At 38.8% G+C, this 18,262-nt stretch overlaps 1 protein-coding gene across 2 annotated transcripts in view; it reads right to left on the reverse strand.

The window, feature by feature from the left end:
• Window positions 1-7,475: 7,475 nt before the first annotated feature.
• The window catches only part of CEP128 (centrosomal protein 128), a 165,855-nt gene continuing 155,068 nt past the window's right edge, over window positions 7,476-18,262 (reverse strand). For both annotated transcript variants that reach the window (XM_059850094.1, XM_059850089.1), the window contains one exon: window positions 7,476-11,593. In XM_059850094.1, the coding sequence (XP_059706077.1) occupies window positions 11,592-11,593 (2 nt within the window). In that variant the 3' untranslated portion in view covers window positions 7,476-11,591. The remainder of the gene's footprint in view (window positions 11,594-18,262) is intronic.

Here is an 18,262-nt window from a genome sequence, read left to right on the forward strand (position 1 = left end):
TTTATTTTTTTAGCTCCTTTCCTCAACCCATTCTCTAACCTTCCTAAAGGCTATCCCAACTGAGGGTTGTCAAAATTTTCTGGCGTCCCAAAATGACTCCATACTGCCTTTTCCTAGAAAGTCTTGGAAAATTTCCATTTTCTATCCCACAGGCAAACACAAGTTCCTATCAGTATTGTCATATTATGCTTCTTTCTGTAGAACATGCTGCTATCCCTGATCTCCAGCTTGTGGTTTTTGCCTGCTTTTTAGCTTTTAAGTTAAAGTGTGTTGTTTGGGATCTTGGACAGTTTCAAACTCACAGCTGATATTTAGCAAGATAGAAATAACAGTCTGCATTTTTATTGTATAATTACGGGAAGAATGCACACAAAAGGTCACAGTCTATTGCCCTGCATCTTAGCTCAAGTCTTCAGCTGCCATAGGTTTGTAGAAGCCAGAATCAGCCTCACCCAAGGACAGTCTCTCTTATGAGGTCCAGTGGTTCACGCTGAGTTCCAGACAGGACTCCATTCTGGAGCAGAGAAGTGCCTTTCTCTGAGCATTTCAGCACTTCCTTTTCTGTCTGGAACTTCTAAAACATCATAAAGAAGGAATGTAGCAGTGGCTGTGAAAGCCTGACTGAAGCTTTTTACCTAAAAATTACTTGCCGTGTCAATGCTAGCTGTATTTGCTGCTTTTCTTACAGCTCAGACTATTTGAAGATGCGGCTTCATGACACCTCAAGAGCTGGAAACAAATTTTTATTTTAAATCTTCGGGGGGAAAAATGAGTCAAAAAACATTCTCAAACCTAAGGCTCAAAACACAATGAAAATTTCCCTTGCTATTTTTATTACTATTATATATTATGAAATAACATGGTCTTAAATCATGCCAGGAAAGATTCAGATTAAATATTAGATAAAATATGTTGCCCAGAGAAGTGATAGAGTCACCATCTCTTGAAGTGTTCAAGAGGTTCTAGATGTGAACCCTTGGGGATGTGGTTTAGGGGTGGTTACAATTCTAAATTGATGGTTGGACTAGATGGTCATGGGGGTCTCTTCCAACCCTAAAGTTCCTGTGATTTTCTGTGATTCTGTGTCAAGTGTCCACAGTGTTAGAGGACTGATGCACAGAGGCTGGGTGTTCTGAGCCAGCAAGGGGATACTTACTGGACAGTCAGTGAAAATGTTAAACACACACTGATGTGCAGTAGGCCTCCCTACTGCCATGGCCCTCTTAAACCAAGGATGCACTTTGGCATAGAATGGAAATTATCCACAAATGTATTAAGACTCTGACAACAACCAACAACGTGTGTGTGCATACATACTTCTCTGAACATACTCATTTTCCACAAGACAGGTGCTCACAACTAGGTAATGGGTACATAGTTTATATTTCTAACAGAGAAGAATTACTGATGCATTTGGAATTTCCAGAATGTCAGGAAAGTGTGATGTAGAAATGTCTGCACATTGGCCCTATTCTGATTCTTTTTGCAACTATAATTGGCCACTGTTAGAGGCATGATACTAAGATAGTTGGGCCTTTAATTTTAAAAAATATTTTCATTATTTCATTGCAAAAATTATGTCATGTGGTGAGCACTGAAACACGTCCAGCCCTTATAGATGCTCTTGGGACAATCAGAGCAACAGTATCACTGTTCATACATGGATACACCAGTAGAGAAAGATACCAGAAGGACTTGGATCTTCTTAATTCAAATTCTTTTTCTAATTGAAGACTGCTGTCATTGAACAGCTATACACTGTAATATGTAAGAGAAAATTATTTCCTCTTTACTTCTCCAGCTGGGTAATATAGCATGGAGCATTTAACCCAGATTTTGATAATGGTCACAGTGTGTTATATTTTGATTTTCTGAGAATGTTAAAAGGAAAATAAATGAGGTTTTACATGAAGAGGACTATTAGTTATTTCCAGTTCTTCAGGGCATTCACAGTTCATTTCAGAGGGCAGAGAAATAGTTTTTTGCTTAGTACTTTTGAAAATTATTAATTTGCCTTAGGATTCCAGCTGGACCTAATTTGAGTCAGTAGTTAAAGTGGTAATTTCTGTTTTTATAAATGGGAATGACCATCACACATGTTGGATTCTGGTGTGCAACACTTTCTGGTATATTTCAAAAGCAGTATTAAGCTTATCTCTATATCTCCCTGACCTTTTTTTGAAGATTATTTGCTGGGATGAACAAATAACCCAGAAAAGGCTTGTGATAATGGAACTTGTGGCAAATACACAGGGATAAAGCTGCAGTAAATTCTCATTTCACCATCCTGCTGTATATTCCTCTAGCCAAAGCTCAAGGGAGGTGCAGATGCAATCTGCTGACCAGCTGACATTCCCATATCCAGTTAAAAGGTATCATGAAGACCCATGCCAGCTTCTGCTGTCATGACTTTTTTGTAGGAGTTCTCCTTGCAAAGCCAGATTGTTAATTCAAAAATCCTTGATTTTGATTGAAGTATAGAATTGTTTGACAAATATATTCATAAATTCAGAGGTAGGATTGCAGAACCTCAAGCATCAAGCAATAACAGAAAACTTTTAAATACCATTACCTACACCGCTGTTCTATCCTTGATAAATTACTGGAAGACTAAGGTATTTAATATCTGTTACAGCATTATGTGAACATTTATTAAATGCATAAATGTAAACAAATATATTCATCTCTACTGCCTCTTCATTTTTAAAGATTCTGTTAAATACAACCTGCCTCTTGCAAGTAGAATTTTTCTATTTTTTTTCTATTTTACATATAAATTTTATGTTTTTCATTCACAGAATTGCACTAGTAATTTTACTAGTGGAGTAAAAACTCCACTGTCCAAGGAGGAGAGAATTTACATGCTCTTCATCTCATCACTGCTTCTTCACAATATCCAGGTGACTGTAAAAATACAGATTTCTTTCTGTAGATGTTTGGACATCAGGGCATTTCCCAGTGCAACTTTATGCTAGTCTCAGAGTCAAGCATATATATTTAGAGGTACCTTTTTAATGACTAACAAATGTCAAAGAGAAAAGGTGCACCTCTTGGCTTTCATGAGGATGACTAGTCTACTTCCATGAATCACTAAATGTGATTAATCCAATATTTGTAAGGAGTCTATCGCTTTGATTATAATCAACTTTCCTTGGAAACCACAAAGATATAGCATTTAATATTCATATTTTTACAGACTTAAAAATTATATCCATGACTATTTCAATGAGTCAGGTGCCAAATAGTTCACTGTGATGTAATTATGCTCTATTCTAGTTTAGCATCTACTTTTGTATACATTTCTGTCAAGACAGTGATTCATCGGTAACAGATTAGGTAGTGAGAAAATATTTGTAAATTGTAGCATACAGTATGGATAGGATAAAAGAGAGAAAAAAATGCATTAAATATGCAGAATTCAGACCTGATTAATATAAAACTTCAGACTGGGACTGAAGTTCAAACATGTGCTGGAAGTTAAGCTCTGAACAGAAAGAGAATATCTTACCTAAGTGTATCAAAAACCTCACAGGCTATCTTAGGAAAGTTTCAGCTCATAATTACAAAACCTCACAAAACCCTAATACTTCCACTGTCTTGATCTATGACATCTCTAATTTGTATAAACCAGCATCAAACTTCAGAATTAAGAATCACATCAATGTGTGCTACTCTGGAAAACTGCATCACTTTAAGTTTTTTACTCAATCAGAAAAAACATGAAAGCAGGATAGACCTGAAGTGGTTAAATAGAATTGAAATGCCTTTCTGCCCTGTTTTCCTGCCTTGGAAATGCTCTCTTCCAAATTCTGCTTGAGCACCCTGCCCTTAACAAAATCCCTGAAGTAGAGAACTGAGGTTATAAGAAATCCTCATTTGCATCCCAGAACAGGTCTTAGAAGCTGCCATCTCTCTTTCACTTTCAACTGAAAACATTGGCTCTTGCCTTGCCTCTCCCTCTGGAATATTTTAATTCTATAGCTATGTTATTTAACTTGGTAAAGCATTTGTTTGGGGAAGTACGTGGAATGAAAGACTTTATAGAAGTTTAACATTCTATCCTCTTGCCTCATACTTCTCTGAATAGATAATATCATTGACACAAATCACTGGACAAAAAAAAAAAAGTCATGAGAACTGAAGATGTGTGGGCACTGAAATATTTCAAGAATTGAATAATGCTTTCCTTTCTCTGTTTAGTCTGACAGACAACAATGTGTCTTGAACACTTTGGAACTGAATGATGGAGAAGATGAAAAAGACTTTTGAGAAATGCCTTTCTTATTTCAAATGCTTCACTTTGCCTTTCAAGAGTGTGTACAAGATGGGCATAATGTTTATATTACTAAGGGCAATGTATAAGCCACATAAATAGTCCTAGTTACAATCTAGTTCCATCCTTCCTGCCCTGCAAATAATGACTGCAAGTTTAAACTAGTCTTTGGTTCTGCAGGAAATGCTATTTTATTGTAACTTCTAATTGTGAATTACAATTATATTTGTAATTGGAGAAGTCTGTGGTTTTTCTTAGCATGAGGAAATCTCTAGCATTTCTAGTAGCCAAAAACCTTCAGGCTTCTAGGAAATGTCCAGATTCCTTTAACAATGCAAGCTAGGGCCAGAATATGAAATTCCTCTTTGAATGAAGACAACAAGATCCTGTTCACAACACAGAAGAGTTTACCGTTGTCATTTTTTTAAAAGCTGAGCTCTTAGTTTTATAGATATTCACTAAATAGGAAGATAAAAAGAATTATTTAAGTTTGTTTGTTGCAGGCCTGGTCTTCTCCAGTGCAGACCATGTTCTTCCTTCTGTGGGCAGTGGGACTTTATGGTCCCCTCAGTGCCTGGGAACACTGCAGCTGCCTGCAGCACTTCATGCACCAGCTTTCCTCCACAGACCACCTGCAAAGTGAGCCAAGGGCAGAAGGTGTGGGTCTTTTCCTCACTCATTGTAGATACACAGAGAAGCAGCCAAAATGACAGACAAAAATGACATTTTACCAACTGAAAGTACAGCAACAATGGCTGGAGATCGATCATTGATGGATGTACTAGATTAGGACCTCTATCATGTGTAACCAAGTAGCAACCTACTTCATTCCCTTTTTTAGCATTACACCATACATCTTAGCATGTTTTGTCAAAAGATAACACACTACACTGCAACAATGATTTGTGTATGATGTGTACAAACTCAAAAAGATTGAAGGACTTTGAATTAGTTAAAATCTCATATTTTTCATATATAGTATTTACCTGACTCACACTGAGACTGATCTCTTTGGTTTCTCACAAGCTTAAGAGTACAAACAAACATTTTTGGAATACACATTTTCTGTGCTGCCTCTAAAAGCATCTTCCCTGAGCTTGCAGACTGTGAATGAAATTAGTACTTGCAGTGCCATCAGCTAGCCTTGACAGGCCCAGATGGATGCTCTGAAATCTGATAGTCCAGAAAACCTGCAGCGATGCACCACGAGAAGGAACCTGGAAGTCATGAGAAACCTGCTAGAGACAGTAGTCTTAAGATCCTCTGAACTCAAAGACTTTCAGATGCATTATAGTCAATTTCAAGGAAAATTCCCTGTAGAACATGCAAATTTTAAGATTAAGAAATGGGAAGTGCCTGAAAAAATATGTGACTTTAAATTTCAGAACAAATATATTTTGTCCTTGATAGGTGATTTATTATGCTGCAAAGAAGGACTTGGCAGTAGTGGTGTATGAGAACCTGAACAGGAGCAAACAGTGTGCACTTGCAGCCCAGAAATCCAACCATATCCTGGGCTGAAACAAAAGAATCCTGCCCAGCAGGGTGGAGCAGGTGATTCTGTCTCCCTGTTCCAGTCTCATGAGACCCCACCTGCAGTGCTGCACCCAGCTCTATCCTCAGCACATGGACCTGTTGGAGCAGGTCCAGAGGAGGGCCACAGAAATGCAGCACCTCTCTGGGAGGATGGGCTGGAAGAGTTGGGGTTTGGGGAGATCTTACTGCAGTCTTTCAGTGCTTAAAGGGGGTTTGTAAGAGAGATGAGGACAGCTTTCTGGTAAGGCCTGTTGCAGTGGGGTTTTAAACTAAAAGATGGTAATTGGGACTAATATAAGAATTTTTATGAGAATGGTGAAACCCTGGATCAGGTTGCCCAGAGAAATTGTGGATGCCCCATTCCTGGAATCAAAGTCAGGTTAGATGGGGTTCATTTCAGAGGCAATTGGATTAGGCAACTTTGAAACATCCCTTCCAAACCCAGTTATTCTGTGATTCTATACTCTTAGCAGATCTTCCACATCAAAAATGCTACAGAAGCCAAAAACACTAGAAGTTATTTTAAGAATCCACCTTCAGTCTGGCTAAGACTAATTTCCTAACACCCTACAATATATCTCAGGGATGTAACTATTTCCCAATACCTTTTTTGTAAAAGTGGCTGCACTGTATTTGCAAGAGTTACATGGAAAGACACATCACCCCGCTTGAGAGATATCTGAAAAAACAGCTGTTTTTCCTTTGCAGTGCAGCATGAAACTCGGACTGAGTCAAGTTATAGAAATTTTCCTTTCTAATAAAATTGAGGTTAGACATGGAAAATTATCCCATGAACAAATGAAAGCTTGAAGCTTAATAGAAACATTTCAAAGAACTCAGGGAATTTGGCTATCCTATTCCTGAAGAAAAGTGACTAAAAATAAAATAACACAATTGCTTTTTCTTATGCAAACAATTAAACAATTCTTAAAACAATTTGTAATTGTTTTAAATTGTTTAAAAATCCATGGGTAAATCCTACTTTTAAACAAAGACATTTTAAAAAACTTTAGATAGTTACAATACTTTAAACACTATTGTTACTTGCTTCATGTGATCAGCTTTAAGTAGACTGCTTTGTTTTGATATGCCCATGTACATTTCTGACACCTTAAAAGCAATTATTGAAATCATTATCTTTGTCATTTCAGGAGCATTTACAGATTTTATAAGAAATACAATGTTTTTATTTAAGGAAAATTTTGTCCCCCAGAAAGAAACTGTTTGCTTTAAGGCAGGGACTTATAAAAGAAGAAATCTAACACTTTTTTTCCTGTCTGCTCCCCTAGCTCCACTGCAAGCTGTGAAAGGATTGTGCCCTGGAACAGGGAAGACCCTACATAGAGCTTTTGCTTTAGTGGTGGCATAAGCCTGCCCAGCAGATCCAAAAAGCCTTTTCCAGACTTCCAATGCTGTAAGCCTTGGCTTCACAGCAGGAGCCTGAGACCCCTTCCAGCCGGGTGGTGAAGCCCAGTCAGGCTTCAGACCTGGAGTGAGCAGCCCTAGCCTGGAAATGCTCCTGCAGCTACCTAACCCAGAGCTGCTAATGCTGCCTGGCAGTGTTAAATCTGGCCAGGTTCAGAATCCAGGTCAGGCTCAAATTCTCTGAAAGTTTGTTAAAAATGAGACATTTTGGACAACACATTCAAGACTCAACAAAAAGGCATTTTTAAAGTAAATTCTTTTACTGTGCAATTCACAACAAATACCAACTGTGAGTTAGCTCATTACATAAACAGCAAGGGATTGGATTTTGGCTACCTTCAGTAACTCAGTCTATTGCTCTTTCTAAGGAGAATATAAGTCTCTAGTGAGATGCTAATTAAGCTTCTTGTTTCTCTTGATACCTATGTGAGTGTTACCATATTGCAGGATTTATTTTTTTTTTACAGTCACTAATAGATATTCTCACAAAAGCCTCTAACACAGGAAAGTAATTATCCCCATTTTAAAGCCAAAGTACAAAACACTGGCTGTAATGTACATGGTTGGTGAAGGGTATTTGTGGATGCACCAGAGCATTAACCCTATTTTTGAGTTCCTACTCCAGCCTGCTTTGCTGACCTTAGAACTTCTGTTTTCATTTTTTTCCCCCTTACTGCAACAGTACAGTCTCAATGTCACATTTTTGTCTTTCAGCTGCATCTATTTAATTATGAGTCAGTAGAACAAAAGAAGAACAAAGTGATTATTCTGCAATGTGAATTTTCAGAATGTTTATCTGTTTATAGATATATGAATGAAAATAATGTTTGAGCATATAAATAGAAAATTAGAGCTTTATTGTGGCTTCTTTGAAAGCCTGGAATGCATCTCAGAAGAAAGAAACGGAAACAAAAAAAAAGTCTTTATTCCAGCTGATAAATGTTTGTTCTCTCAATTCTTAAATCCATGGCAGAGAAGGCTAATGAAAGAAGCCCACAGCAGTGGCTAGATGTATTAATTTAACTTTTATTTTGAACATAAGAATATTTTTAAAAAATGATACAAAACCAGGTTTTTATGGTGTTTAATTAATCAGCACATAAATGAAAATAGGCAAGAATTATGTGTGTTAAATGCTGAATTATTCTGAGAATTAATACTGTATTTCTTTTTTTTTTTTCCCAGAAATGTTACATTTTTTCTTTTGCTAGCTGAATGTGGGTTTTGAAATAGACTCAATTCCTACAGAGCTGCTTTTGAGGGTCAGAAAAATATAAACTATGGCCTCAGACCATCTTCTTGATTTACACAGTGATTCCTCAACAAGTAAAGAGCCACCTCAAGGGGCTTTCCAGACCCTTTTCCTGTTATTGTGGGTTCAGCTATCCCATACACCACTAGCAGTATCTCCAAAACTTAGAAAAGTTAATTCTCATTCATAGTTTGAGACTAGAGGTATACAGAGGACATCCAGAAAAGATAAAAAGCCACAGTGCTGAGGTGGATCTGACATGACTTTGTAGGTATTTGCACTTTAGTGACTTCAGTACAAGTTTAATTCCCAACTCTATTCACCCAAAACCTTCTGAGGAGAAAAGGACATCGTTGCCAAGTGTAGGATGGGAGTGTTTAAGGAGCTCCAGCCCCATCCCTCCTCAGTGACCCTCATTGCTCCCCTTGCCTATAGTGCAGATAGGACGTTCAGGAACAGAACCTTTTGTTCTAGGAGAGGAAGGGCTACAGTAAATCCTAATCCTTTGTTTTTGGCATCACAAGAGTATCCACAGCAACTAAACTGATGTGATACAGAAAGGAATGTGACTTCAAGTGCCAGCAGCTGGTGAATGCCTGAGGTGCAAAAATCCTGTTGTCATGTGGATACCCCCAGCAATGCCATATGCATGAAGCAAATTATATTGACACATCAAAAATACAAATGGAAAAAGGCTGGTTTTTCCTCAAGTGTTGTTTCTGCCTCAGACTTCAGTCAGTTTAGTCACCACAACAAAATACTTCAAGGGAGCCAAAGATGGCAACTAAGTCCTCAAGGCACCTCTGTCAGTCACTGAATGGCTATTTATTTAAAAGGTCAGTAGGAAATATAAGTAACTACATCAAATTTCTGCATTTCCCATTGTTTTTTCAGAGTTCATTTATTATCTGTGTTGAATGAACAATGCAGATGAGAAAACCAAGGATAAACCCAAAGTGTGGAGAGCAGTAAACTGCTTATAAATTGGCCTTAGAACTTTGGATTTGGGAAAGTTCTTTTCCCAGACTCACCTCAGGTTTGCCTTAAGAGTATGACAAAGACCTTTTTGTTGTGTCTTTAGAATACCTAGCACAATGGGGCCCTGATCCACGACTGCAGCCTCTGGGCATTGCCACAGTACAAACAAATAACAATAGCTTGCAGCCAAAGACATTGCTGAGAATTGCTTAGCAGGCAAGCAAGCTTCTTATAGAAGTGTGTGCTCTGAGCACTTGCTCCGTTCACAGAGCCTGGGTTTTCAGAGCACTCTTTGTTGAAAAAGCAACTGTTGGAAATATCCTCTTGACCCTGAATCAGGGCCAAGATAGAAGATATTAGAGCCACTTTTCTGTACATATTACATCACTGAAAGAGTCTTCCAGGATGTGAGTTTGGTGTGTGTTTGACCAAGGCCTGCTCCAATGTCACAGCACTCATGTAAGACGACCATGGAGCAAACACATAGTAGGAAATAATTACACTACACATCTACCTATTTATGTCTGTGTGCATACATAGACACGACTGGGAGTAAAAATAAAATTGTTGTTGCAGGCATTGGGCTGGTACACTGAAAATATGTACCTGTTTCCTGGCTCTGGCACAGATATTTGCATGCCCTTTGGCAATTCTTATTTTCTTTTCCTCCTTAAAACAAAAGGAAAACAAGAATGCTTCTCCTGCCTCACAGGCATCATAAAGATTTCTAAGCACTCTTAAATATTCAGAGGCTGTGTAATGAAGCCAGGGAGATAAGTAGGAATTCAGACAAGTACATCACTGAATTGGGGATGAGAACTCAAATTAAAGTTATATAGAAAATAATTCTCGGGTTGTATCGCTTCAACTGCATTTTTCCACCTAAATATGGGTGGGTCTGGCTTCAAAAGTATTACAGCCTTTCAGTAATTCCCCAGCTCCACTCATTTTGCATTTCTTCAATAGTTAGAAAACAGTGCCAGTTTTTCATGTGTACAGATTGTGTGAGAACAGAGCAATAATCTTAACTTTTGAAAAATATGGCTGTTTCTGTGTCTAGGTCCGTTACCACAGGGAGAATATCCAACATATATTTTCCAGATCATTAGACATATTGCACACCAAGTCTAACATAAGATTTCAGTTAGATGATATCAGTAAAGCCCCTTTCTGGAGCGCCTTCACTACTGAGTGCAAGCCAAAACAGACAGGGTAGGGCTGCACTCTGGTTCTTGCACTTCAGTTTTGTCAGTTTTTCATGTGAACAAAACTCTGTCTTGATATTACATTTTAGACCATGACTCTTGTTTATTTCTATCCAGAACAAAGTCTGTAGACAAAGTCAATATATTTTATCAGATTAACTAGCAGCCAAGTTTTCAGGCACACGGGTCATTCTTCATGCCTCTTTTTCCATTCTCTGCCATTGTAGGTCTCACCTGACTTAGAAATTTCTTACAGACAAAACACACTTCTCAGGAAAGACTTGTCCCTCCCTCCCCTGGGATAAAAAGATGAAAACGTGGTAAACATTGCTTCCCTGGGAAAGAACCACAGAAATGCCGGGATACAAGTGGGCCACCCCGTCCAACGGTGCCCACAGGCTCAGCTGTATAATGGGATAGCACTAGCCTTGCTCTAAGCACTGTTTTTCACCTTCTTGCACAAGAGATTTCTCACATGAAAATCTATGAGCCTTGTTTATTCTGTTCCCTCCTACATTGAGAATTTCTTTAAAGCATATGGATATTTACAAAACAGTATTTTCCTCTCTTACCAAAAAAGACACCAAAGCTGTAGTTTTATTCCCAGCAGTCAGCTGTTTTCCCACCCATCCAGCAGTTCTTCCTGTCTCCCAATTTTTTCTTTCACAATAGAGATATCTTGAGTGATTTTTGGGGGGTACCTTGCCTTCCTCTGCAGTTCTCCCTGTCATTTCTGTTCTGCAGAGAACAATTTAGGTGTTTTCAGAGCGTCCAGGCAGCACACAGGGACCCTGCTTATCAGCATCCAACCACAGTGGTGATGGGTAGTGGCAGAAGTGGGGAGTTGCAATGGTGCTCCTCTTGTGCAGGGGCAGCTGCCCCACTGGGCAGTAGAAACTTCTGGCAGCATTTGTGCCTCTCATCCTAGAGACAGAAGATAAAAAAGTACAGGAAGAAAGTAAGGATCCAACCTGTCTCTTGAATATAGACTTGAAGGGAACTATGTCTTCCATATAGGCACAGGGGTAATGACTGGCACCAAATGCAGACATTTAGGGGTAAAATTAGAGTACAAGAGCAGCTTTAGCAGTTTAAAAGACACAGCACCATTAATGATCTTTTTTCAGTCAGACCCAATTACAACTGTTTACAGAGTCCTTTCTCTTTCCCTCAGAGGCTTTGGCTGAATTCCCATTATTTCCGGGACCAAACCCAATTATGCCACTGACCACAGCATTCTGACTGCTTATTGCAATTCCATGGCAAGGACAGGGAACTCCCAGAAACAAGAACGAGATTGATTTGCTCCATGCTGTACCTGGAAACAGCTTCCAAAGCAGCATGTTATGCCAAAAAACTATGCCTCAGAGCAGCCAATTATTTTGTGCAATTCTAGATTACAACTGAGACTATTCCCTATCATTTCTTTTTGAAAAGCACTTTTTTCCAGGTAAAAAATATTGGCAGAGTCTCCCCTCGGCTGAAATTTTAGAGCTCTGTATTTTCATGAGCACAGTTCTAGGAGGCAATTAAAAGGTGGTGAGTTGGGGGAAAAGGGGCTAGGGGTGAAGTAGGATATAACAGGTTAAACTTACAAAGCACTTGTACATACCAGTGAAACCATCAGTTCTTAGAAAAACTCATGTTATCCCAGGTCTGACCCATCTCAGCAAATGTGCTTACTCACACCAGAAAAAAACGTGTTTGAAATGCATTGCAAGATGATTTATTGGCATATTTCATACCACCATTTCAGTTTATATCAGCAGTCAGGCAGGCTGATCTTTTCTACTCAAGATTGTTATCAGCTTTTCTGTCATTGTAGAGTACCGTAAGATATTAGCAACCAAGGAAAAAGTACACAGGACAGAATATAAATTCTCCCTTGAAAGAAACAATTGGGACTCCTATGTGAGTGTAAGGCAGCTCAGTAAGCACAGAGCAAGCACAGTAGCATGTGACAGCTGCAGAAGGAATGTCCTGTGGAACAGAGAGCATTTCAGGAGGGCTTAGTCACAACAAAGTGAGGTGAGAGTCCTAAGAACTAGCATTTTTAAGTGAGCCCTTTGGCAAACTTTGAAAAGAAGACACTTTGAGGGACTAGGTTATGAGAAATGCAACTACTGGCTAAAATTAACCCAAGTATTTGCAAGCCAGCAGGAAAGTAATTTTAGTTTTTATGCAATGTATAAGAAATGCATAAAGGTCTTCAGGCACATAGGGCAAGTATGGGAACATTTGGTAGTATTCAAGTGTTCTAATCAGATTAAAGAAAATGCAATCACATTTCAGATGGGTGAAAAAATGGGCATTTGCCAATTAACCATATCAGGGACTTTCCCCCAAATTTTACTTAGCTGAAGTTAACTTTGTGATTTACCCTACAAGGCACAGCACTTCTGGGAAACCATTGCCATCACAAACATGGCCAAGGCTTCACGGATAACTGCAGCGTGTCACAATCCACTGCCATCACATAATTTTGATTTTTCTCATATTGAAAGTTGGTCTGACAAAGTTAAATACAAAGACAGAAGCAGACATTATCTTCTCTTAAATGACTATATCCCAATAAAGTTTTAAACTGTAGCTGGAGTATGCTTTATTTTCCACTGGGTTTTTTATTTGGGTTTGGGTTTGTTTTTTTGAGGGGGGGTGGTTGTTTTGTTGTTGGTGTTGGGTTTTGGGGATTTTTTTGTTTGTTTGTTTGGTTGGTTTGGTTTTTTGGTTTTGATTGGTTGGTTGGAGTTTTTCAGTTTCTAAATCTCATTTTACTCACTCAGCACTCACCTCCTCCTATTTTTGTCTGCACTCAGAAGCCAATACCCTGCACAGTCCTAGGTCTGGCCATCATAAAACTATTCAGTCAGCCCAGCCCAGGATTCAGAGCTGAATTTCTTGGAAGTCTAGGCCTTGAAGGCCTAATGCTTCAATAATTAATCATTTTTTTCCAGAGGTTAGGAAATCCTCTGAAGAGCCCTAATCCAACTAAACACTTAAGTAGGTGCCCTACTTTCAACATGAGTCTCCTTTGTTGAGTGGAACAAAGAAATACATAGGAGAGTACACTTGAAGGCCAGAAAGGAAACCTGAAAGATGAGGCAGGAATAAGGTACAAGATTCTGATTCCTACTTGCACATGGAAAGTATTCATTCCCTAGAACTTTCTCAAATTACTTTGTTAATAAGCAGCATCAAAACCAAAATATATAAATACACAATAACTTTTTATTGGTTCTTGGATTTTGTTGGACTAGCTCTCACAGAGATCTGAAAAGAACAAAGACAGTCATTCTTTGATTAATTCTCACCTTTTTCCAAAGGGGAGCTGCAGTTTCTATAAATAATAGGACTTTATATTCTCGGGCCTGATTTTGAGGATTTCTAGCAGGCACAGGAGTATTGTCATCCTTGTAATCAACAGTGACAGCAGCACATGAGTTCACCGGCAATATTACTGAGGAAGGGAGCTGCTACAGCCTAAAGTACAGTACTGCTCACCTGGAGGGGCTTGTACATTCCACCATTACACAACATATGGCCAAGTGTTCTGTCACATGGAAACTGCTTGAGATGGAAAAATATAAATGCCCTTTCTCACTGCTGCAGAGAACTGGGTATTACTCCGCTCTACACCTGTTACTAAGCAAAAGTCAAGCTCTTCATGAAGTAACACTTCCCCAAATGATTATCTGAAAGCGACAAGTTCTTATCTGCTTTCTCCACAACTGCATTCCTTTCATTTTCTTTTCTCTCTGTGACCTGCCTTTCCTTGTCTTTTTGTCTTCTTTTTCATCACACCTTTTTGCTTCAGTTAAAAGCAAAGAAATATACACGTTTCCTTTCTTCAAGCTGAGCTTTTGTACATTTTGTGACCAGAGACTCTATGGCTAAAGCAATATTCATGTGCCTCCATAGCTGCAAGGCCAAATACTTCGAAAGAATTTGAAAAGGAATGACTAACTGTTGTGGTTTAGGAATGGTATTCTCCAATTCAGAGTTCCCAGTAAAAAGCTCCAAACCATGCGCTTCCTCCGCCCCCTGTGGTGGGCTGGAGAGAACTGGAGGCACGGCACAAAAGATAAAGATCACAGGCTGAGTTAAGAGTGATGAACTGGAGGCATCAATGAGATACAAAAATTGACAGTCCCAGCAAAAACATTAATAACAGAGTGTAGAAGAGGCGCAAACAATTACAGTGCAAGCGCTCAGTAGATGGAAACTGGCAATACCAGCTGCCCCTGCAACTTCCTGAGTGGAAGGGACCCCTTCCCAAACCACCCCCTGCACATGTGTGAGGGTGTATAGAATAACCTCAGGGTCCAAGCCATGCCCCTCCTGGCTACTGCAAAAATTAACCTTGTCCTGGCTGGAACCAGGACAAAGACAAAGAAGAGATGCATCTTTCCAACTCAAGGGCAGTGGTAATTTGCTCATAGACTGATACTAGCAGTGTCAATTCCTTTATGCACCCTCTGTTCTTTAGACAGTATTATAAAATTATGGATATTACTTGTAGCTTTGGCTATTTTTTTTTTTTTTTTTTTTTTTGGTCTAGGTCACTATATTTTAGGGATGTTTACCCCTAACTTTATCTCTCATCCATTGCTCTAGTGCTGTTTTACTGGTCTCCTAGAAGGAACACCTTCTAATACCACACTACTGCTTGCCTGTCTGCCCTCCTTCTCCCTCTCTCTGTAGCCTCTTTAATCTGTTTACTTTATGCAGTTAAAACCAAGCACAAGCATTTCTATGTTTCAGATGGTTATATTCCATTCTGTTTGCGCTTCTGCTTTTCAGAAGCTTTATGAATCTGTTAGGGGAGAATTTTTTGGGGCCAATTCCAGACAAGTTCTAGGCTGATCATGGTATTTCAGGTCAGAAATACAACAATTCATTTAAAAGACAAGTTCTCACATTAATTCATCCTCATAGTAAAGCCCTGAGGCAATGAAAGACCACAAAACCAAGTACTAACTAAACATGAGACAATGGGTCACTTCAGGTTTAGTGACTATTAAGATACTGTATTTATTCTTCAAATCCCCATACATACAGTGGAACTTGTTTTTCATGTATGCCATAGAATTTGTATTGTATATGTTGAAAGACTCTTTTTTTTCTTCCTGGTAGTGGGGAATCTGTGTTATTTGCACATTGCAAAACTTGTTCCACAGGTATGTTGTGAAATTTTATTGGGTATTTCACAGTTTGTGATTGATGTCATGTAAAAGTTGTCCAGCTCAGCTTTGTGTTTTACTGATTTATGAGTACTGCATAAATGTGATTTGTTGCTTGGTTTTCCTGGGATGCAAGGCTAATACTACTATTTAAAAAGTCAACACTAACTAACACTTTCCTTTATGACCCTGAAAGAATTGTTAAAGCACAAGCTGTATATCTGTGTGTATTCTTTAGCATGGAATAGAATAGTGTTCAACCCTGGCTGTCTTAAATAGGTGGTTTTGAAATTGAATTTACTGGAAATAGAATTCCCACTTGCTTTAATAGAAATTAAAGCAAGGGGGTTTTGATACTTTTGATGGGGTAACCACAGTAATTGTCTGATTACCATGTGTTTTGAATAGGGAGAGACCACTGAGTTAGTGAGTTTCACAAAGCAAACTGACATGTATTGTATCTGATTGTATAGCCCAAGAATATATATGGACCAGGATACTAGGAATGCTGCTAAGGATCCTCAGTGAAAGGGAAAGCATCTATTAATGGTCCTTCATGAACATTTAGGCCTATGATTATTTTTCAAATGCTGTAAATCATGCCAACCATCTCTAAGCTTCCCCTGTTCCCTTTCTCTTTGTGTGTGACAAAAGGGCCCATGTTTTCTTACTTAGGAAAACTTAGACCATTCTACAGCTGAAGGTGAAGTATGTCTAAGAACAGTAGGATTACTTAAAGTGTTGAGAGGAAGCCATGATATGACTTAAAGGAATTTGTCTAAATCATTTGTCTTAAATGTAAAATACTATAAAAAAGGATAAGATGTGATGTTCCCATCATCCCTTTTTCTGCAGTTCCAAGCAAGACTAAGTTCTAGGCAATTAAAATCTCTTAGCTTTATTTTAAAATTACCACACATTCATATTTTTTTTCGTGCTAAATCATTTCAGTGATTGAATTAACAGCCTTTTCAGTTTCATAGGCTACTACACCTCTAGTCAAAGTATACCAGACCTAATATAATTAATGTCTCCCTTTCACCACTTCCTTAAAAGAGCTGTGCTTGTAACAGAGCCATTTTACCATGCTCACACTCCAACTGCAGTCCATTATTGTTAGTATCTGGATCACTTTACAAGTGCAAACTATTACAATTATTCATGTCTGAAATGGCTTCTACATTTCTCAGTCTCAGCTGGAGCCAAACAGGAGCACCAAAATACTACAGGAAGTGTTTTCTTTGTAGTATATTTGGGCATACACCAAAAACTTAATTTTAGGAATGTTAGACTGTTTATAAAGCAGGCAAATTATTGTATTCTTCTTCACCAAAAAAGAGCTTGAGTTTCCTTGAGATGTCTACTTCTGTGCGACTGACAAAAAATTAATTTACATGGGGAAAAAACACGTGAAGGTCTGTCTAAACTCGCTCCCCCTCCAGAAATTAGTATTTTATCTTACACAAGTAAATTTTCTTATAATAGATCTCCCTGAATAAAGTTGAGAGAAGGTTCAAAAGAGGCAGGCAAAACCAGGCATCACTTCTGTGGCATCCTGGTGTCTCCATTGCACTGGCTCCACAGTAGGGCTGGTCTTTCCCCAGCACTTAGGAAAGCATTGAGCTCTGGACCTCAGCTTAGGAAAGTGTTCCCCACTCAGCTGTGAAAGGGAGGGAAGGATGACCACTACCTGCAAGCACTAATTTGAAATCATGAACCCACCTTATGATTTCAGAAAGCTAACTCTGAATGGCAAAATTTCTCTCCTTTTATCACCAGCCTTCAAGTTTCCACTCCTAGGGAAGCAGTGGCAGCCAGCCATGCCTGGAGAAACCTCGCGCTGTCCTCGGCTATGCCAGGTCACAGCAGGCAGGAAACCATGCTGGGCTGTCTGAGCCATGGCTGCTCCAGGTCAGTGGCTATTTGACTTGCACATACCTCAAGTGATGTGTGCAGCATTATAATCACCCTTCTCAAATGAGTGTGTTTTTTCCCTCCACATGCATGCATTCCCAGAGGGACCAAACCTTCTTCTCAGTATGTACTTTAGATCTGCTGCCAATACATGAAAGATGATGAGCAAGAAGATATTATTGCTTACTTTCAACAGAAGAAACTATTGTTCAGTCAGCAAATGGATAATTATCTTCTAATTCATCAAAGTGTTGTTGAATCTGAAGAGGATTTACTTTAGAACAGAAAAGTGTTGGGAAATAAAGCCAACTTCCTCACCACCCAAACTTTTCTGTTTTTCTCAGACTGAACCAGAAGTAATTCATTTTGAAAGTTCAGAAATAGTTGAAGAATTCTTGCTTCTTCCAGCTCTTCTGTGTTGTGTCTGCACTTCTGGATTCCAGATAAATCTGGAAGTAAATGTGAAGTAATGGTCTCATGGCATTTTGGCAGGAACCTC

The sequence above is a fragment of the Haemorhous mexicanus genome, chromosome 6 (assembly GCF_027477595.1).
Source record: "Haemorhous mexicanus isolate bHaeMex1 chromosome 6, bHaeMex1.pri, whole genome shotgun sequence".
Lineage (NCBI taxonomy): Eukaryota > Metazoa > Chordata > Aves > Passeriformes > Fringillidae > Haemorhous > Haemorhous mexicanus.